Below are 13,818 nucleotides of genomic sequence, written 5' to 3'. Positions count from 1 at the left end.
TTAATTGTTTGTTAGCTTGCATTCAGGAAAATGCCTGTTTATCCTTTTCTTTTCCCTTATTTTAAGAGATTGAGGTCTTTGGAAATGATGTGAATCATAAAAGGAGAAATGCAGGAGTGAGGAATATGTCTTGTCTCCCGAGCATTTTAACTTTAAAAAGAATAAAGGCTTAAATATATTTGTTTTTAGTAAAATTTAAGATAAATTTATTTTTGATTTTTTAAATTTAAAATTATTATTTTTAGTTTCTGTAATTTTTAAAAATCTTATTTTAAATCTTCAAATCATTAATAACATATTTAAATGTGATAAATTAAGATAATTATCCAATATTAATTATATTTAATATGATATTTTTATTAATAAATTTTATATAATAATATTTAATAAATTTTTTAACAAAATTTAAATATAAAGACTAAAATAAATTTTTTTTAATTATATTAACTAAAAATAATAATTTTAAATTTAAGAGATCAAAAATAAATTTATCATCAATTTAAAAGACTAAAAATATATTTAAATCAAAAATAAAATATAAGGGTACCTTTGCTTGTTTGTTTCTACCTTTTTCTTCTCCCATTTTTTTAAATAAAATAATTGGGATTTATATTACTTGGGTTAGTGAACTAAAATTTATAAATCAACGTTAAGGTGTGGAAAACAATCTAAATACATGATATCAGAAAGAAACTGTGGATTGTAGTGGGTAAAATCGATGATCCTTGACAAGAATGGCTGATAAGTAAAGGCAAAGCGAGTTAAATGAAGTTGGAAACATGATATTGAAGTTTGGGCATCTAAATCTGTGAAGATTGATTGTAAAAAGATGTTGAGCAGTAGTAGGAAAAAACTGAAAGTTGTGCGAAAGCAAGTAATTCCATTACAAAACCCGCATGAGGAATGAAGCAAAATTGTTATGCTATTCTGACCAAATGACTAAAAGTATCAGGTGAGCTTCTTGAGCAACTTGGAAGCCCAACGCTTAACTCGTCCTCTCAGGGAGTAACCGAAAACAACCCCAGCAACGAAGCAAATTGCACAAAGCTTGGAGCACGTCCAGTACGACACCGCTTGTCTGCAAAAACACAATCGATTATTATTATTATGTCAAATTAAGAAGGTAAACCCTAATCTAAAACAATGAACACATGAGAGAGAGAGAGAGAGAGAGAGATGCCTGGGAGGTCTGGTAGCCAAAACAAGGGCCGAATCTGGAGGAGGCGGTGGTGGTCTGACACGATCCAAGCTCGACGACTTCAGGTCGCCGGAAACCATTGCTTCCATCGCTACAAAGTAAAATTCCTCTTCATTTCTCTCCTTTTTTTATATTTAGCATCGTCGCAATTAAACGACGCCGTAATAGACATCTAGGTTAAACACTAACACTCACCAATTCACCGTAAAGCGCTCTTCTTTATATCAAAATTTAAATATTTATTATAAATTATAATTACATAAATAAATGTTTATCTAAATTCTAGTGTATATAAATTGATAATGATTTTTGACGTTAAAGTTGGTATATAAGAATTTTTTATAATTTCTTATTTTTTTTAATTTATTTTTTACCTATATCAAGATATTTTCATTCTTTCTCTTTAATACTAAGTCTAACTTTCACTCTTTGATTTGGTTGCTGTTTTAAAGGAATATATTTGTAAAAGATATTCCGCTCAAGTAAGTAACGTTATCATTGTAATAAATGTAAATATATATTGTGAATAGTAAATTTATCTCAATATTCAGACATATTCAATATACTATGTTATTTATATTAATTGTGATAAATTCAAAGTTTAATGGGCCTCAACCTAGAACTAATGACTAGGTAATACGTCGGTAACATTCTTTGTATTGTGGTGTGGTTAAGTTTTAATCACCTTAATTACTTCTACACAAAGTGGGAAGTTGCCTAACTCATTTAGTAATACAAAGTCAACAACATTCAAGAGAGTCGAATGGGTGTTCCTGAGTATTCAGTTGAGATTTCATTCGACAACACAATCATTGACAGTTGAGGGTGTCAAACAAACGTGAAACATCGAACCAATTTTTCAAAGTATTCAATTAAAATCTCATTTGACAACATGGAGCGATCAATAATTGAGGGTATTGAAGAACTTCAAGTATTGAACAAGATGTTTATAAATATGTAGTTGAGACCATTTGTCAACACAAAGTTATCCATGGCCAAGACTGCTAAATAGATGTGCATAATTTAGTTGTGTGGTCGAAATGGGAGAATGTAAACTTATAAAGATGTCGCAATGCTTAATGTTGTTGAGCAGACATTATCAGTTACCATTGGTCGAATAATCTATCTGATATAATTTTTATACAAAATCATTTATAATTATAAAAATCCAAAATGATTTCTTATAGGATAATTATTTTAATTTATATTTTCCAGTCACAAAATTTAACATATGTAAATTCACAAGTAACATATGTTACAAATTTTACATGTCAAAGTTTTTTTTTTCTATCACCGATATTTATTAAGATTATTTAATGAGATACTAATCTTACTTGCAGTATTGTAATGTTTGTTTACTCAATTAATTTTTATATATAACTAAATTCAAATACAAATTCTCCGTTAAATAGATTGTCTATAATGTAAGGTGTTTAACTATTATGTTAATTCTTCTATTATATAACAACTTATTTTACTCTTTTATTGGTTAACTATTAAAATGTTGAAAAATTATAGGGTGAAAATAAAAGAGATGGAGAAGATAAAAAGAAAGCAGAGAGATTAAGGTCCTTAATAATAAGTACTAAAAAAATCTCTACGCGAAAATTAAGGTCCTTTTTAATTCCTTGTTATTCTATTGGTTACTGGATGACAAATATGCAGAAGATTTCCTTAAACTACTTGGCTTATTGTGTTGTGTCTAACGTGGTTAAGAGTTAAGGTTGGGGTCAGAATTTGTCCACGCCAGAAAGGCAATCCACCAGCTACCAGCCATTGACGCTTTTCCTTATCTCTCTTTCCATCCCAACACTTTCCATTTGGCTTCTCACCAATGGCTTCCCTCACTCTCCCAAACCACTATCTTCCCACCTTGCTTCGCCCTCACTCTGCCACCAACCCATCTTCCCAAAACCTCCCTCTTCCTTCCACGCCACCAAATTCTCACTTTTTCGGCCTCAAGTTATCTCATTCTGCCGTTTCCTCAATTCCTTCTTCTTCTTCACTTAAACCCTCCATTTTCGCCAAGGTACATTTTGCTCAGTGTGCATCTTGTTAAACCACGCCCCCCAACCATTCCTTACTGTTTGTTTGTATTATATATTCCTCGACAGGTCAGTAAAGGCTCAAAGCCACCGAATTTCACACTCAAAGATCAGAATGGAAAGAATGTGAGCCTCGCCAACTTCAAAGGAAAACCGATAGTTGTGTATTTCTACCCTGCTGATGAGACTCCTGGCTGTACCAAACAGGTAAACAATTACAGACAATGTCAAATAATGTAGCTTCAGATGCCAATTTTTTTTAGTTTTCTAGTTCTAGACATTTTCAAAATTTATAATTCAATAGATGTATGATGTACTGTCTATGAAGTACGGACTCCGATATGGATAAACTTTACAATTTTTTATAACATAATTCTTAAAAATTAAATCATCAAGTAATTCTTATGAAAATAATTCTTCCCACAAATAATAAAAATGAGTCTTGCAATATTTATAAGTTGAATTTTTTTATTTTTTTTTTATATTAGGAGTGTTAGATAAGTGTTTAATTAAGAACAGACGTCAATTCACTACTTTAGTTCTTGTTCAACTCGTGTTAGAAAAGTGTTAAAGTTATATTGGAGAGGTATCCGAATCAAAGAAAATAATAATTTTTGGGTTTAAATATGTTTTTAGTCCCTCAAATTTAGGATAAATTTATTTTTAGTCCCTCAAATTTAAAATTATTGTTTTTAGTCCTTGTAAATTCAAAAAATCTTATTTTAGTTCCTATATTCAAATTTTGTTTAAAAATTTATCAAACATTAGTACATAAAATCTACCTATTGGTGTTTCTATTAATGAAAACTTCATATTAAATCCGGTTGATATTGCATAATCGTCTTAATCAATCACTTTCATATATGTTATTGGTGACCTGGAGGATTAAAATAAGATTTTTAAAAATTACAGGGATTAAAAACAATAGTTTTAAATTTGAGGGATCAAAAATAAATTTGTCTTAAATTTAAAAGACTAAAAACATATTTAAGCCTAATTTTTAATTGTAAAATGATATAGGTGTGTTGCACGTGTGTCATGGTGTGTCTGAGAAGTGTTATGTCAAAAATGTGTCGGATATGCCGACACAACATTTTGTAGATATGTCGGTGCCTTATATATACTATTTTGTGGAGCATATGAACAAAAGGCAATACAACTGTTTAATGACATGTTTCAGACTTTATATACTAAGATTTATTTGATGTACAAAGGCATTCTTGTCCTTTTGAAAAGGAAGAGGATAAGGGTTTTGGTGGTTTATGAAACATGAAGGATTATGGTATATTTCCAATAGGGTAAACAGGCCAAGGTTTTAAATTGTGTTCAGGGTTGTAGTTCCTTGTGTTTTTTTGATACCGTGGGAAATTGCAGATAAATGTGACTGATGCAGCTACAATCAGTTGTGATACAATCAGACACTCAAGAAACCTTGATGTTGTAATCAAAATTTGTCACGTTTTTTAAGACTTAGACCACAAATGCGGCTGAAACATGAAGGATTATGATATAATTCCAATATGGTAAAGGCATGATACAATTGGATTATACAGACCTGGTGGTGGTAGAATGTATAAAAGAATATACATAAATGATCGATATCGTACTACTGATATTGCCACGGTGTCTATTTTTACTATTTTTCATTGCAGGCTTGCGCTTTCAGGGATTCATATGAGAAGTTCAAGAAAGCAGGAGCAGTGGTTGTTGGGATAAGTGGAGATGATCCTTCCTCTCACAAGGTAAAATTCAAAAGTTTCACTGTGTTTTTTTGTTTTTTAATTAACCATATTATTTTTATACTGAATGCATTGCATGGAATGCAGGCATTTGCCAGCAAGTACAAACTTCCATTTACATTGTTGAGTGACGAGGGTAACAAAGTGAGGAAAGAATGGGGAGTGCCGGGTGATTTCTTTGGATCGTTGCCTGGAAGAGAGACTTATGTTATTGACAAAAATGGGGTGGTTCAGCTCGTCTACAATAACCAGTTCCAACCAGAAAAGCATATTGATGAGACCCTCAAAATACTTCAGAGCCTTTGAGGCTTCTGATTCTTTTGCTTTCTATGAAAGTTTGTAACCACTGTAATTATGTAGCTGATTTTGGAGCCTTTGATCACATTCACATGAAGGTCATGATAACTATTCTCCTATAGAGAGCAAACATTTATAACCTCTCCGGATGGAAATAATGCCTTCATTTGCCACAAATACAGTGAGATTATGTATGTATCTTTTGCACATCGTGTGTTTAGCTTCAATTAATAAAGTGACCATCCATTATAATTTCTATATGATTTGAATTTGCTATTTGTAAAAAGGTTCAGCAATACATATGACTTAACTTGAACAAAGTTGCTGAAACCTTGAAGGAGTTGACATATGACTACATCTATGGAACATGACTCTTAAACGTCTAAATGGCATTTAGCCACAATTTTCATATAAAAATGACTACTGATATATTTCTTTCTTAGATAACAATAACATGCCGTTATTTTTTTTCTTATTATTCTCATACTATTTATGTAGTCACTAAGAGAGTGGTTGTAAGCTTATATTATATATTCAATCTTCCTTGGCATAGTCTTCAATACTGTAGGGGCCAAATACTTCGGATATCCAGTTCTTCTTCCTCCAGGAACTCCACCCCAAATCTTTACAAATTTCATCACTATGGTTGATGCTATAAGTTGAAATGCAATGCCTCTTATAGAACCTAGTTGACCTTTTCATCACTTCTATCTCCTTGAGTGTTTGTGAAAGCATGTTCTCAACACTTGGGAGCTTGAATTTGTCATCTACCAGTCCAGAAAGCCACATGGAGCGTAGCTCTGATGAGTGAAGATTTGAGACACTCTCAACGTAACCCACAAAGGCCATGTTTGGAATCAATGGATGGATAGTTCCCCTGTCATTATTAGCATGAATCAGCTGTTAGTTCTCACGTAAGAATACTGTGATACAATACTTCTACCGCATTCTTATATTGGTTAAAATTTAATTAGAAACTACAAAATTATGAGTTGCACTAATTAAATAAGAAACGAATTCTACGTAAGTTTGTGATTTTCAATAATATCTGTAAATTGTAATACTAAATAATATGTTCAAAAGAGTACATTGCTAGCACTTTTCATCACATATTTTTGTCAGGAAACAAATACAATGAATGGAAGAGTCTTTGTTACCTGTATAAAGGCATAATACCAGAAGGGTACTCCAGCAGGCTACAAAAAGGCTCGGGTAAAAGGGTTTTGAGCTTTTTCTTTCCATCAAAACCAGTTGCAAGAACAACTACATCAGCCTTCAGTTTAGTGTTGTCTTCAAATTCAATCCCTTCATTCCAGAACCACCACTTTGATGCCTTCTTGAAGATAATTTTGCCCTTTTCAGCCTCATCAAAGAAATTTTCTGGCATGATGGCCATTTGACAAGATGCATAATCTTCCACAAAGGGGTGTTCTGGTTTTAACCCATACTTCTCCAATGGAAGTTTCCAGAGAAGGTAGGACTCAATAAACTTTGAAATTCCGCGCCTCTGTTATAGCTCATTGCATAACATAACAAAGCATTAGTTATGCTTGTAACAAGCATAATAGTAATTTACTTAAGACACTATGTATTATGAATGTGATCCAGGATAGTGATAAAAAGTTAATTGTAATTTACCAATGGAGATAACATGAGGCAGAGAAGGGTTCTGAGTAAGCCCTGGTTTGGTCTTTCGTGGATAAACTGAGAAGATCTTGTTGAGTAGAACAAGAAAAATGGCAATCCCCAAATCCAGTAATGTGGAACTGTCCAATGCAAAGTCCTTACCACCATGGTGCACGCTTCTCCTTCAGCTCCTTCAAAACAATGTTGAAACTAATAAATTCTATGTACCCAAAATAATGTAGGTAACAATTATTAGATTATCTTTGTCTTAAGATGAGACAATTCACATTCAAATCAAAATAAGTGGGAAAAAGAAGTTTCTCTCCTTTTCCTGCATATATTATGGAAGAAGAAAAAACGGTGTATACTGAATACTAGTTAAAACTTAGAAGGAGAATGAGAAATATAAATATTAAAAGTGATATAATATAATAAAAAGAGAGATATAAGAAAATAATAAACATTGACAATGTATTTAATATATAGTGTGTTATATATAATTCTGGTCAAATTAGTTTATAAGTTAATCAAAGTAACTTATAAGTTACTGACGTACCAAACACATTTTTAAGTTGAAAATCACTTGCAGTTATTTATGATCACTCATTTGATCTAAGTCATAGAAATGATAAAATGAAGCCGAGCCAAAAAATTTATAATATGATAAATTAGGTTAGACTAAAATTTTAAGCCCAAATGATAGGTCTAATGGGCCAAGTTGGACCTGTCAAATGTCGGACCAAAAGGTACTAAACTTATTCGGTCTACTATTACCTTTTGTCTTTATTAAAATTTATATAAATTTAGAATAATAAAAAGGAAAAGAGGAGAGAGAAATGGGCCACATTGATCCGGCCCAAAAATATTTCAACGAAGAAGAAATTGGAGCGAGGCTGGTATGGCCCACTTTATTCACAGATTGACCCTAGCCCAAATTGCGGAGGGCCATTTGAAATTTGAGTAGACTTTTCTTATGATGTTAGAAGACAAGACTGCCACACGTGGCTCTAATGTCTGCATGTGAAGATCAAAGTTGGAAATTGGAATCCATCGTTGAAACTTGAAAGCCATTCCCAAACATATTGATGAAAGTCAAAACTGATGCGTGGAATTCTATTTTATATGACCTATAAGTTCTTCCCATATCAGCTTCGCGTCAATTTTTATAATTATTATATTAAATGAAAAGAAAAGAACAGTAGCAAGTCAAAAACATCTTTTATTCATAAAATATATATGAAAACAACAGAACCGAAAACTATAGTGTGCAATCAAACCATGCAAGTGGCAACTTGGAAAATAAACCGCATACTTATAAGTATTACGAGTAACATTCAATAACAACCAAAAATTCTTTTGTGAAAATGACATTGCCATAGAAAATAAAAGCAAACGGAAAACAACAAGCACTGGTCGGAATATGAAAAAATTGTCATCATTTTCCACAGCACATGATGATAAATAAAAGGAAAGATTTTCAATTGGGACCATTGAACGCCACCTTTGTGACTAGCCAAAACAGAAGAAAATCGATTTACACACATGCATAAATAATTTCCTTCACTTTTTTTCTCCTCTACAAGTATATTGTTTTAGAATTGGAAGCAGTATTGAATACTGTTGATTATTAAATGTAACCTCCTCTCAACATAGATTTGAACCCCCATTAGTCATATGATGTTGGGCTAGATTTATTCTGCAAAAATCCAATTTTATTGTTTTTCTTTTTTATGAAAATCATCTATCAAAATTGATAATTAAGGATTAATTAATCTACATTCATAAGATGTAATTTTTGCTAATTAAACATTATTTTAATATAAATAAAAATTAAATTTAAGAGTATCAAGTTGAGCTTACATGTCTCGGATAACCTTATAACTAATAGACCAAAAGACTTGGTTTCAATCTTATTGGTTAATAATTACTTTCATATTTTTTTATGGCTTAAATATGTTTTCGGTTTTTATGAAATTGTCAAGTTTTAATTTTAGTTCTTGTAAAAAAATTTCTTTGTTTTTCATTTCTATAAAACTAAAATTATTATTTTTAGTCTCTATTTTTGTGTAATCATTTTTAAGCTACTTTATTTATTAAAAAATTAAGTAATTATCTTAAGTATTACCTACAGTTATTACTGATATCATATTATATTTAACATCTCTAAAAAAAATTATAGATCTTTAAAATAAATGTTATTTATCTACCTTAAAATGATCATAGACTAAAAATAGTTAATTTAAATTTTAAAAGGATAAAAATAAAAAAAATAAAAATATTTTATAAAGATCAAAATCAAAATTTACATATTTTATAAGGACTAAAAATGTTTATAAATTTTAAAAGGATAAAAAATAAAGAAAAATTTAAAGAAATCAAAAATTAAAATCATCAATTTTATAAGGATTAAAAATATATTTAAATCTTTTTTTATTCATAAAAATTGCAATAACACGATTCAGAGTTAAGACTTTATATATAATATTTCAATTTTTAACATTAAAATATCTTTAAAGATTTTAATTGTTTATGCATTGATCTACCACCCATGTTTTCAAAAAGACCATACAAAGAGGGAATTCGCAAATTTATAGGTGCCACGAATTGAAGAACACCCCAAGTTATTTTACAAGATTTATTTGTTTAATTTCTCCAAATTAAGAACAGCTTCAAAAATGTAAAATAAAATAAAATACTATTTCAAAAAAAAAAAATTGTGAAGTTGACTTTGAAAAGAAAGAATACATAAATAAATATCAGTAATCAAAGAAAAAGTAATTTTTAAAATAATAATACTATTTGGCATGGACAATTTTATTACAATGTTTCTTAACCAATCATAATTTGAGGGGAACAAAAAATAACTCATAAAACATAATATTTTTTAATTTTATACTTCACAAAATATACATAAAATATACATAGTATCTAATATTTTACATCATTCAACCGATCGTTAATGCGTGCAACTTTTACCACCAAATGTTTTCTCTATCTTTGACAGCATTTCGTTTTCAAAATTAAAATATCAACAGTTTGATTTCTTTTTTTTTGTTTTTTTTGAATAAGCCGAATTAATTAAAATTAATTTTATCAGAGTTACTTTCAGCTGTATATTTAATAGCAATAAATATAAAATGATATTTTTACATTTGTCCAATGTAGTAATAATAATTATCAAATGATATTATTGTAGAAAAATTAATTTTGAAAATTTGTTATTACTCTTTATTAATTATAAAAACAGAAAATAAAAAATAAACATCTTTATTTTTTTTCATATTATAAGTCTAAATTTAGTAGGTTCAATAAAAGAAAAAAAAGACCAATTAAAACAAATAAAAACATCACCAATCTCGATAACATGTATGACATATAAATAGATTTGGATAAAAAAGTCTCCACATATAGCCTAAATAATTCCATGCATTGTACGGGTGAAGCAAACAGTAAATATAAAAGAATTAATAAAGTTATTATTTAGAAATAAGAAAAAGTAATAAGATTATACCTTGGTTTGCCTGTGCACACTCCATGGCTAAATCAAGACCTGACTTTTTGAAACCAACGACCACTACCTTTTTCCCTTTGAGAAGTTGAGTAGCAGCTTCCTTGTCCAGTTTGCAGTAATCTATAGTATGCATCACCTTCCCTTTGAATACCTCTGCCCCTTTTTTCTGTGGAAATTCTGGAATCTTCGCTATGTCCCCATATTTCCCAACGCAAACCACAACAAACTCGAACCCATACCACTGGAATTAATTCATTATCAGATTCACTGCATGCACTAAAATTCAACTTATTTACGTAACTACTATTTTTTGAATAAAAACTTAATTAGCTTCTAAAATCAAACTTCATGTACTATTATTTATCATAACATCTGCCCTTTAGTAAATTAATTATGTTAAGAACACACTTATTTCTTTCGAAAAGAGCAGTAGAAATATATCTTTATACATGTTAACATGTATAAAGTCTTAAGTTTAAATTTTATTACTGAACTGCCAGATAATTTAATATAGTATATGCGAAATATGTTTCTAAAAACCTACACACATTAATATATATGTGAAACCCTAGGTATACATAGATATATAGCAAAGAGTTTAATTTGAAGGTAGAGAGTTGAGTTTATTTGTTAGAAGGTGGAGATGAATCATGAAGACCTGAATAGTGTGTGAGTGATTGGTCTGCACAGCAACTTCCCACACAGGGTCACCGGGAAGCTGGCTTCCAAAGCCAGTAACATCCCGGTTGCCGGTGAACCGGATTTCCACCACCTTGGAGTTGAACCTTATGTTGTTGAGCACATCAAAGTGGTGTGCATAAGAATGCAAGTAATTAAGTATCTCCAAATGGGTGGGAAAATCAGGGTTATCTCTTTGAGGCCAAGGGAAATCAGTGAATTCATAATCACGACGATGAGACTGAAGCTTGGTGGAGTTATAGGAGCAATGACTCCAAACCCCACCAATGGAGTTTGAGGCCTCAAAAACAATAGGGTTGTGGTGGGATAGCTGTTTCGCAGCAGCTATGCCGCTTACTCCAGCTCCTATGATACAGATTTTTGAAACCAACATGGGATGGTTTTCGGCATTATTAGCCATAGTTTGAGGAAGTGAGAACAGGTTGAAAGTGTATGTATATGTATGTATGTGAAGAGATAAATGCTTGCAATCAAAATGCGAGGCTTACATCGCTATATATAGATACTCCACCTGCATATGTATAAGTCACTGTGACATCACAAGGCGTAGACTTTTACAACCAGAGAAAAACAAAATTAACAAAGAAGCCCACAAACACCCCCCCACCTTGTATGCAACCATCAGAAAAGTAGAATCATAGTAAGCAGTAAAGTTTTCTCTCCCTGTTTAACTTACTTATATGTGTGGGGTTTAAGATTTAAAGTTTAGAGTTTAGAATTTAGAAATCAAATTTAAGATATCTGATTAAGTTAATTAGAACAATTTTACATCAATCGATCTCCGTGTAACTTTCATATAAAGACTTAGATACAATATATAGGTAATGTTTTGATACTACATATATTACAAAAGTCTAAATATAAATGTATATTATTAAAATAAAATTTTGATTTTGATTTTAAAGCAATACTAATATCATCTATGACATAGTATCTAAATATTGTGTTAATAAATAATATGATGTGATAAAAATAAATAATATAATGTGATAAAAAGAGAAGAATAAAAAATAAAAAATATTAATTGATACTTGTGGTATATAATGAAATATGTATATACCATCATCCAAATAATTTACTTTAATTTATTCTTAATGTTTATGGTAAAAGAAATTTAAAATGATAGAAATTGCAGTTAAAAGAAAGACTAGATGATATGATTAAAAAATATTAAAAAGAAATGTACGATGACTTAGAAAGTAGGGTGTGAAAAGAGATTACTTGTGCATATAATATAATATTATCCATAGTACTTTTTCTGTCTATTATATCTGTCATCTTATTTTATTCGCTCTTTTCTTCCTCTTTCATTTGAAAAATCGGGATTACAAGAAAACAATGTATACTTCTATAATAATAATAATAAGGTGTAAATATGGTTTGAAAAATGGGTATCCGATCGACAGGGGTAATTGATTCAATGACCTCATGAATCCAAACTAGATCGAAAAGAAAAAATTGAGCTAGTTGGAATCAACGGTATAGAATCGAAACCTATGCTATTTATAAAAAAATAAAAAATAAAAAAAAATGAATGATTTTATAATTTTAAATTTTTATGTCGTGTAATTCTATAATTAATTATAATTTATGATATTATTCATCAACCTTTCATTCATATACTACAATTTCCTCTCTTTTTTTCTTCCATTCTTTATCGAGTGACCCAATCTAAACCAACCGAATATGATTGTATTAATTCAGTTTAGGTTATCAATAAAATTTTGAAATTCAAAACGATTAACATTGATCGGCTTTAATTTAAATGTTTCCTAAAAACCAACTCAACCATGTCCACCACTAGTATCTCAAAGGACTTTGTTCGTTTTCAAATATGCCTTTTTATATATTGGTCAACCATTTGCTTTTTCAATATGTTTCTGATTCTTCTGAAGGAAATTCATTTTGTTGAACAAATAGTAACATGTAAGCAATGGAGCTTCTCGATCGTCAACGTGCCATGGAAAATGCTTGGAGAAGATTAAGAGTATTGGGAGGTGATGTAGTTGAGCCTTCTCAAACTGAATTCACCTTAATGAGGGTGAATATATGTATATATATATATATATATATATATATATATATATATATATATATATATATATATATATATATAATGCAAAATTTATTTGGTAATATGCATGGAAACACTTTATTTGTAATCGAGTAAGTCACAATTATGTTATTTGAGCATAATCATGAATTCATGATCAGGTATTTCTAATAGAAAATGAACCCTCTAATCGTTAAATATTCATGAACGTAGATAAGGAAGTACCTTGAGGTGCAAATTTTAAGTGATGTATTATGCCTCATATTTATTAGTCGCTCAAACCTAAAAGGGATCTTAGTATTTGATCATGTGTACGTTGATCAAAATCAGGTGTGAACAATAAGAATATGACTGCCTTTAAATTAAAGACTATATAAATTAAAAACAATAAAAAAAAGTCCAAACACGAATAATAAAAATTGGTGGAACCAACTAACATGACCACAGAGAGAACACCTCGCGTTTTACATTTTGTACACTTCAATTAATCAACTTCATTGTAACTTTTTTAACTCCTTTGGAATTAAAAAATATATATGTATTTCGTGCAAATCTTACTATTCTTATAATTCTTTTTTAGGAAAATTTACATTGTATACTGTCTTCTTTCGCTAATTTCCAATTTGGCAAATTCGTAAGAAAATGATAAT

The 13,818-nt window shown here is 30.0% G+C and overlaps 2 protein-coding genes across 2 annotated transcripts; one reads left to right on the top strand and one right to left on the bottom strand.

Moving 5' to 3' along the window:
- The first annotated feature begins 2,932 nt into the window (after positions 1-2,932).
- Positions 2,933-5,537, top strand: PRXQ (Thioredoxin superfamily protein). The gene is made up of 4 exons (XM_020373060.2): positions 2,933-3,227; positions 3,313-3,450; positions 4,896-4,985; positions 5,070-5,537. Exons 1-4 carry the CDS (start codon positions 3,033-3,035, stop codon positions 5,286-5,288), a joined length of 642 nt encoding a protein of 213 aa, XP_020228649.1. The 5' UTR covers positions 2,933-3,032; the 3' UTR covers positions 5,289-5,537.
- LOC109807584 (putative flavin-containing monooxygenase 1) lies at positions 5,225-12,241 on the bottom strand. The gene is made up of 5 exons (XM_020370129.3): positions 11,075-12,241; positions 10,417-10,657; positions 6,918-7,096; positions 6,437-6,786; positions 5,225-6,156 (listed from the first exon to the last, which is right to left on the bottom strand). The coding sequence occupies exons 1-5, from the start codon at positions 11,513-11,515 to the stop codon at positions 5,814-5,816; spliced, it is 1,554 nt and encodes a 517-aa protein (XP_020225718.1). The 5' UTR covers positions 11,516-12,241; the 3' UTR covers positions 5,225-5,813.
- Between the last annotated feature and the right edge of the window lie 1,577 nt (positions 12,242-13,818).

The sequence above is a fragment of the Cajanus cajan genome, chromosome 5 (assembly GCF_000230855.2).
Source record: "Cajanus cajan strain Asha chromosome 5, NIPB_CcT2T_4, whole genome shotgun sequence".
NCBI classification, from domain to species: Eukaryota; Viridiplantae; Streptophyta; class Magnoliopsida; order Fabales; family Fabaceae; genus Cajanus; species Cajanus cajan.
The sequence above is the reverse complement of the archived record's forward strand: the minus strand, read 5'-3'. Positions and strand labels throughout refer to the sequence as shown.

Excerpts from the sequence above, each read along its gene's own strand:
- PRXQ (XM_020373060.2), top strand. The coding sequence starts at position 3,033 with ATGGCTTCCCTCACTCTCCCAAACCACTATCTTCCCACCTTGCTTCGC. Across the intron at positions 3,228-3,312 it reads AACCCTCCATTTTCGCCAAG|GTCAGTAAAGGCTCAAAGCC; the intron begins GTACATTTTGCT and ends ATTCCTCGACAG. Across the intron at positions 4,986-5,069 it reads ATGATCCTTCCTCTCACAAG|GCATTTGCCAGCAAGTACAA; the intron begins GTAAAATTCAAA and ends CATGGAATGCAG.
- LOC109807584 (XM_020370129.3), bottom strand. The coding sequence starts at position 11,515 with ATGGCTAATAATGCCGAAAACCATCCCATGTTGGTTTCAAAAATCTGT. Across the intron at positions 10,658-11,074 it reads ATCACTCACACACTATTCAG|TGGTATGGGTTCGAGTTTGT; the intron begins GTCTTCATGATT and ends AATTAATTCCAG. Across the intron at positions 7,097-10,416 it reads GTGTGCACAGGCAAACCAAG|GAGCTGAAGGAGAAGCGTGC; the intron begins GTATAATCTTAT and ends ATTGTTTTGAAG.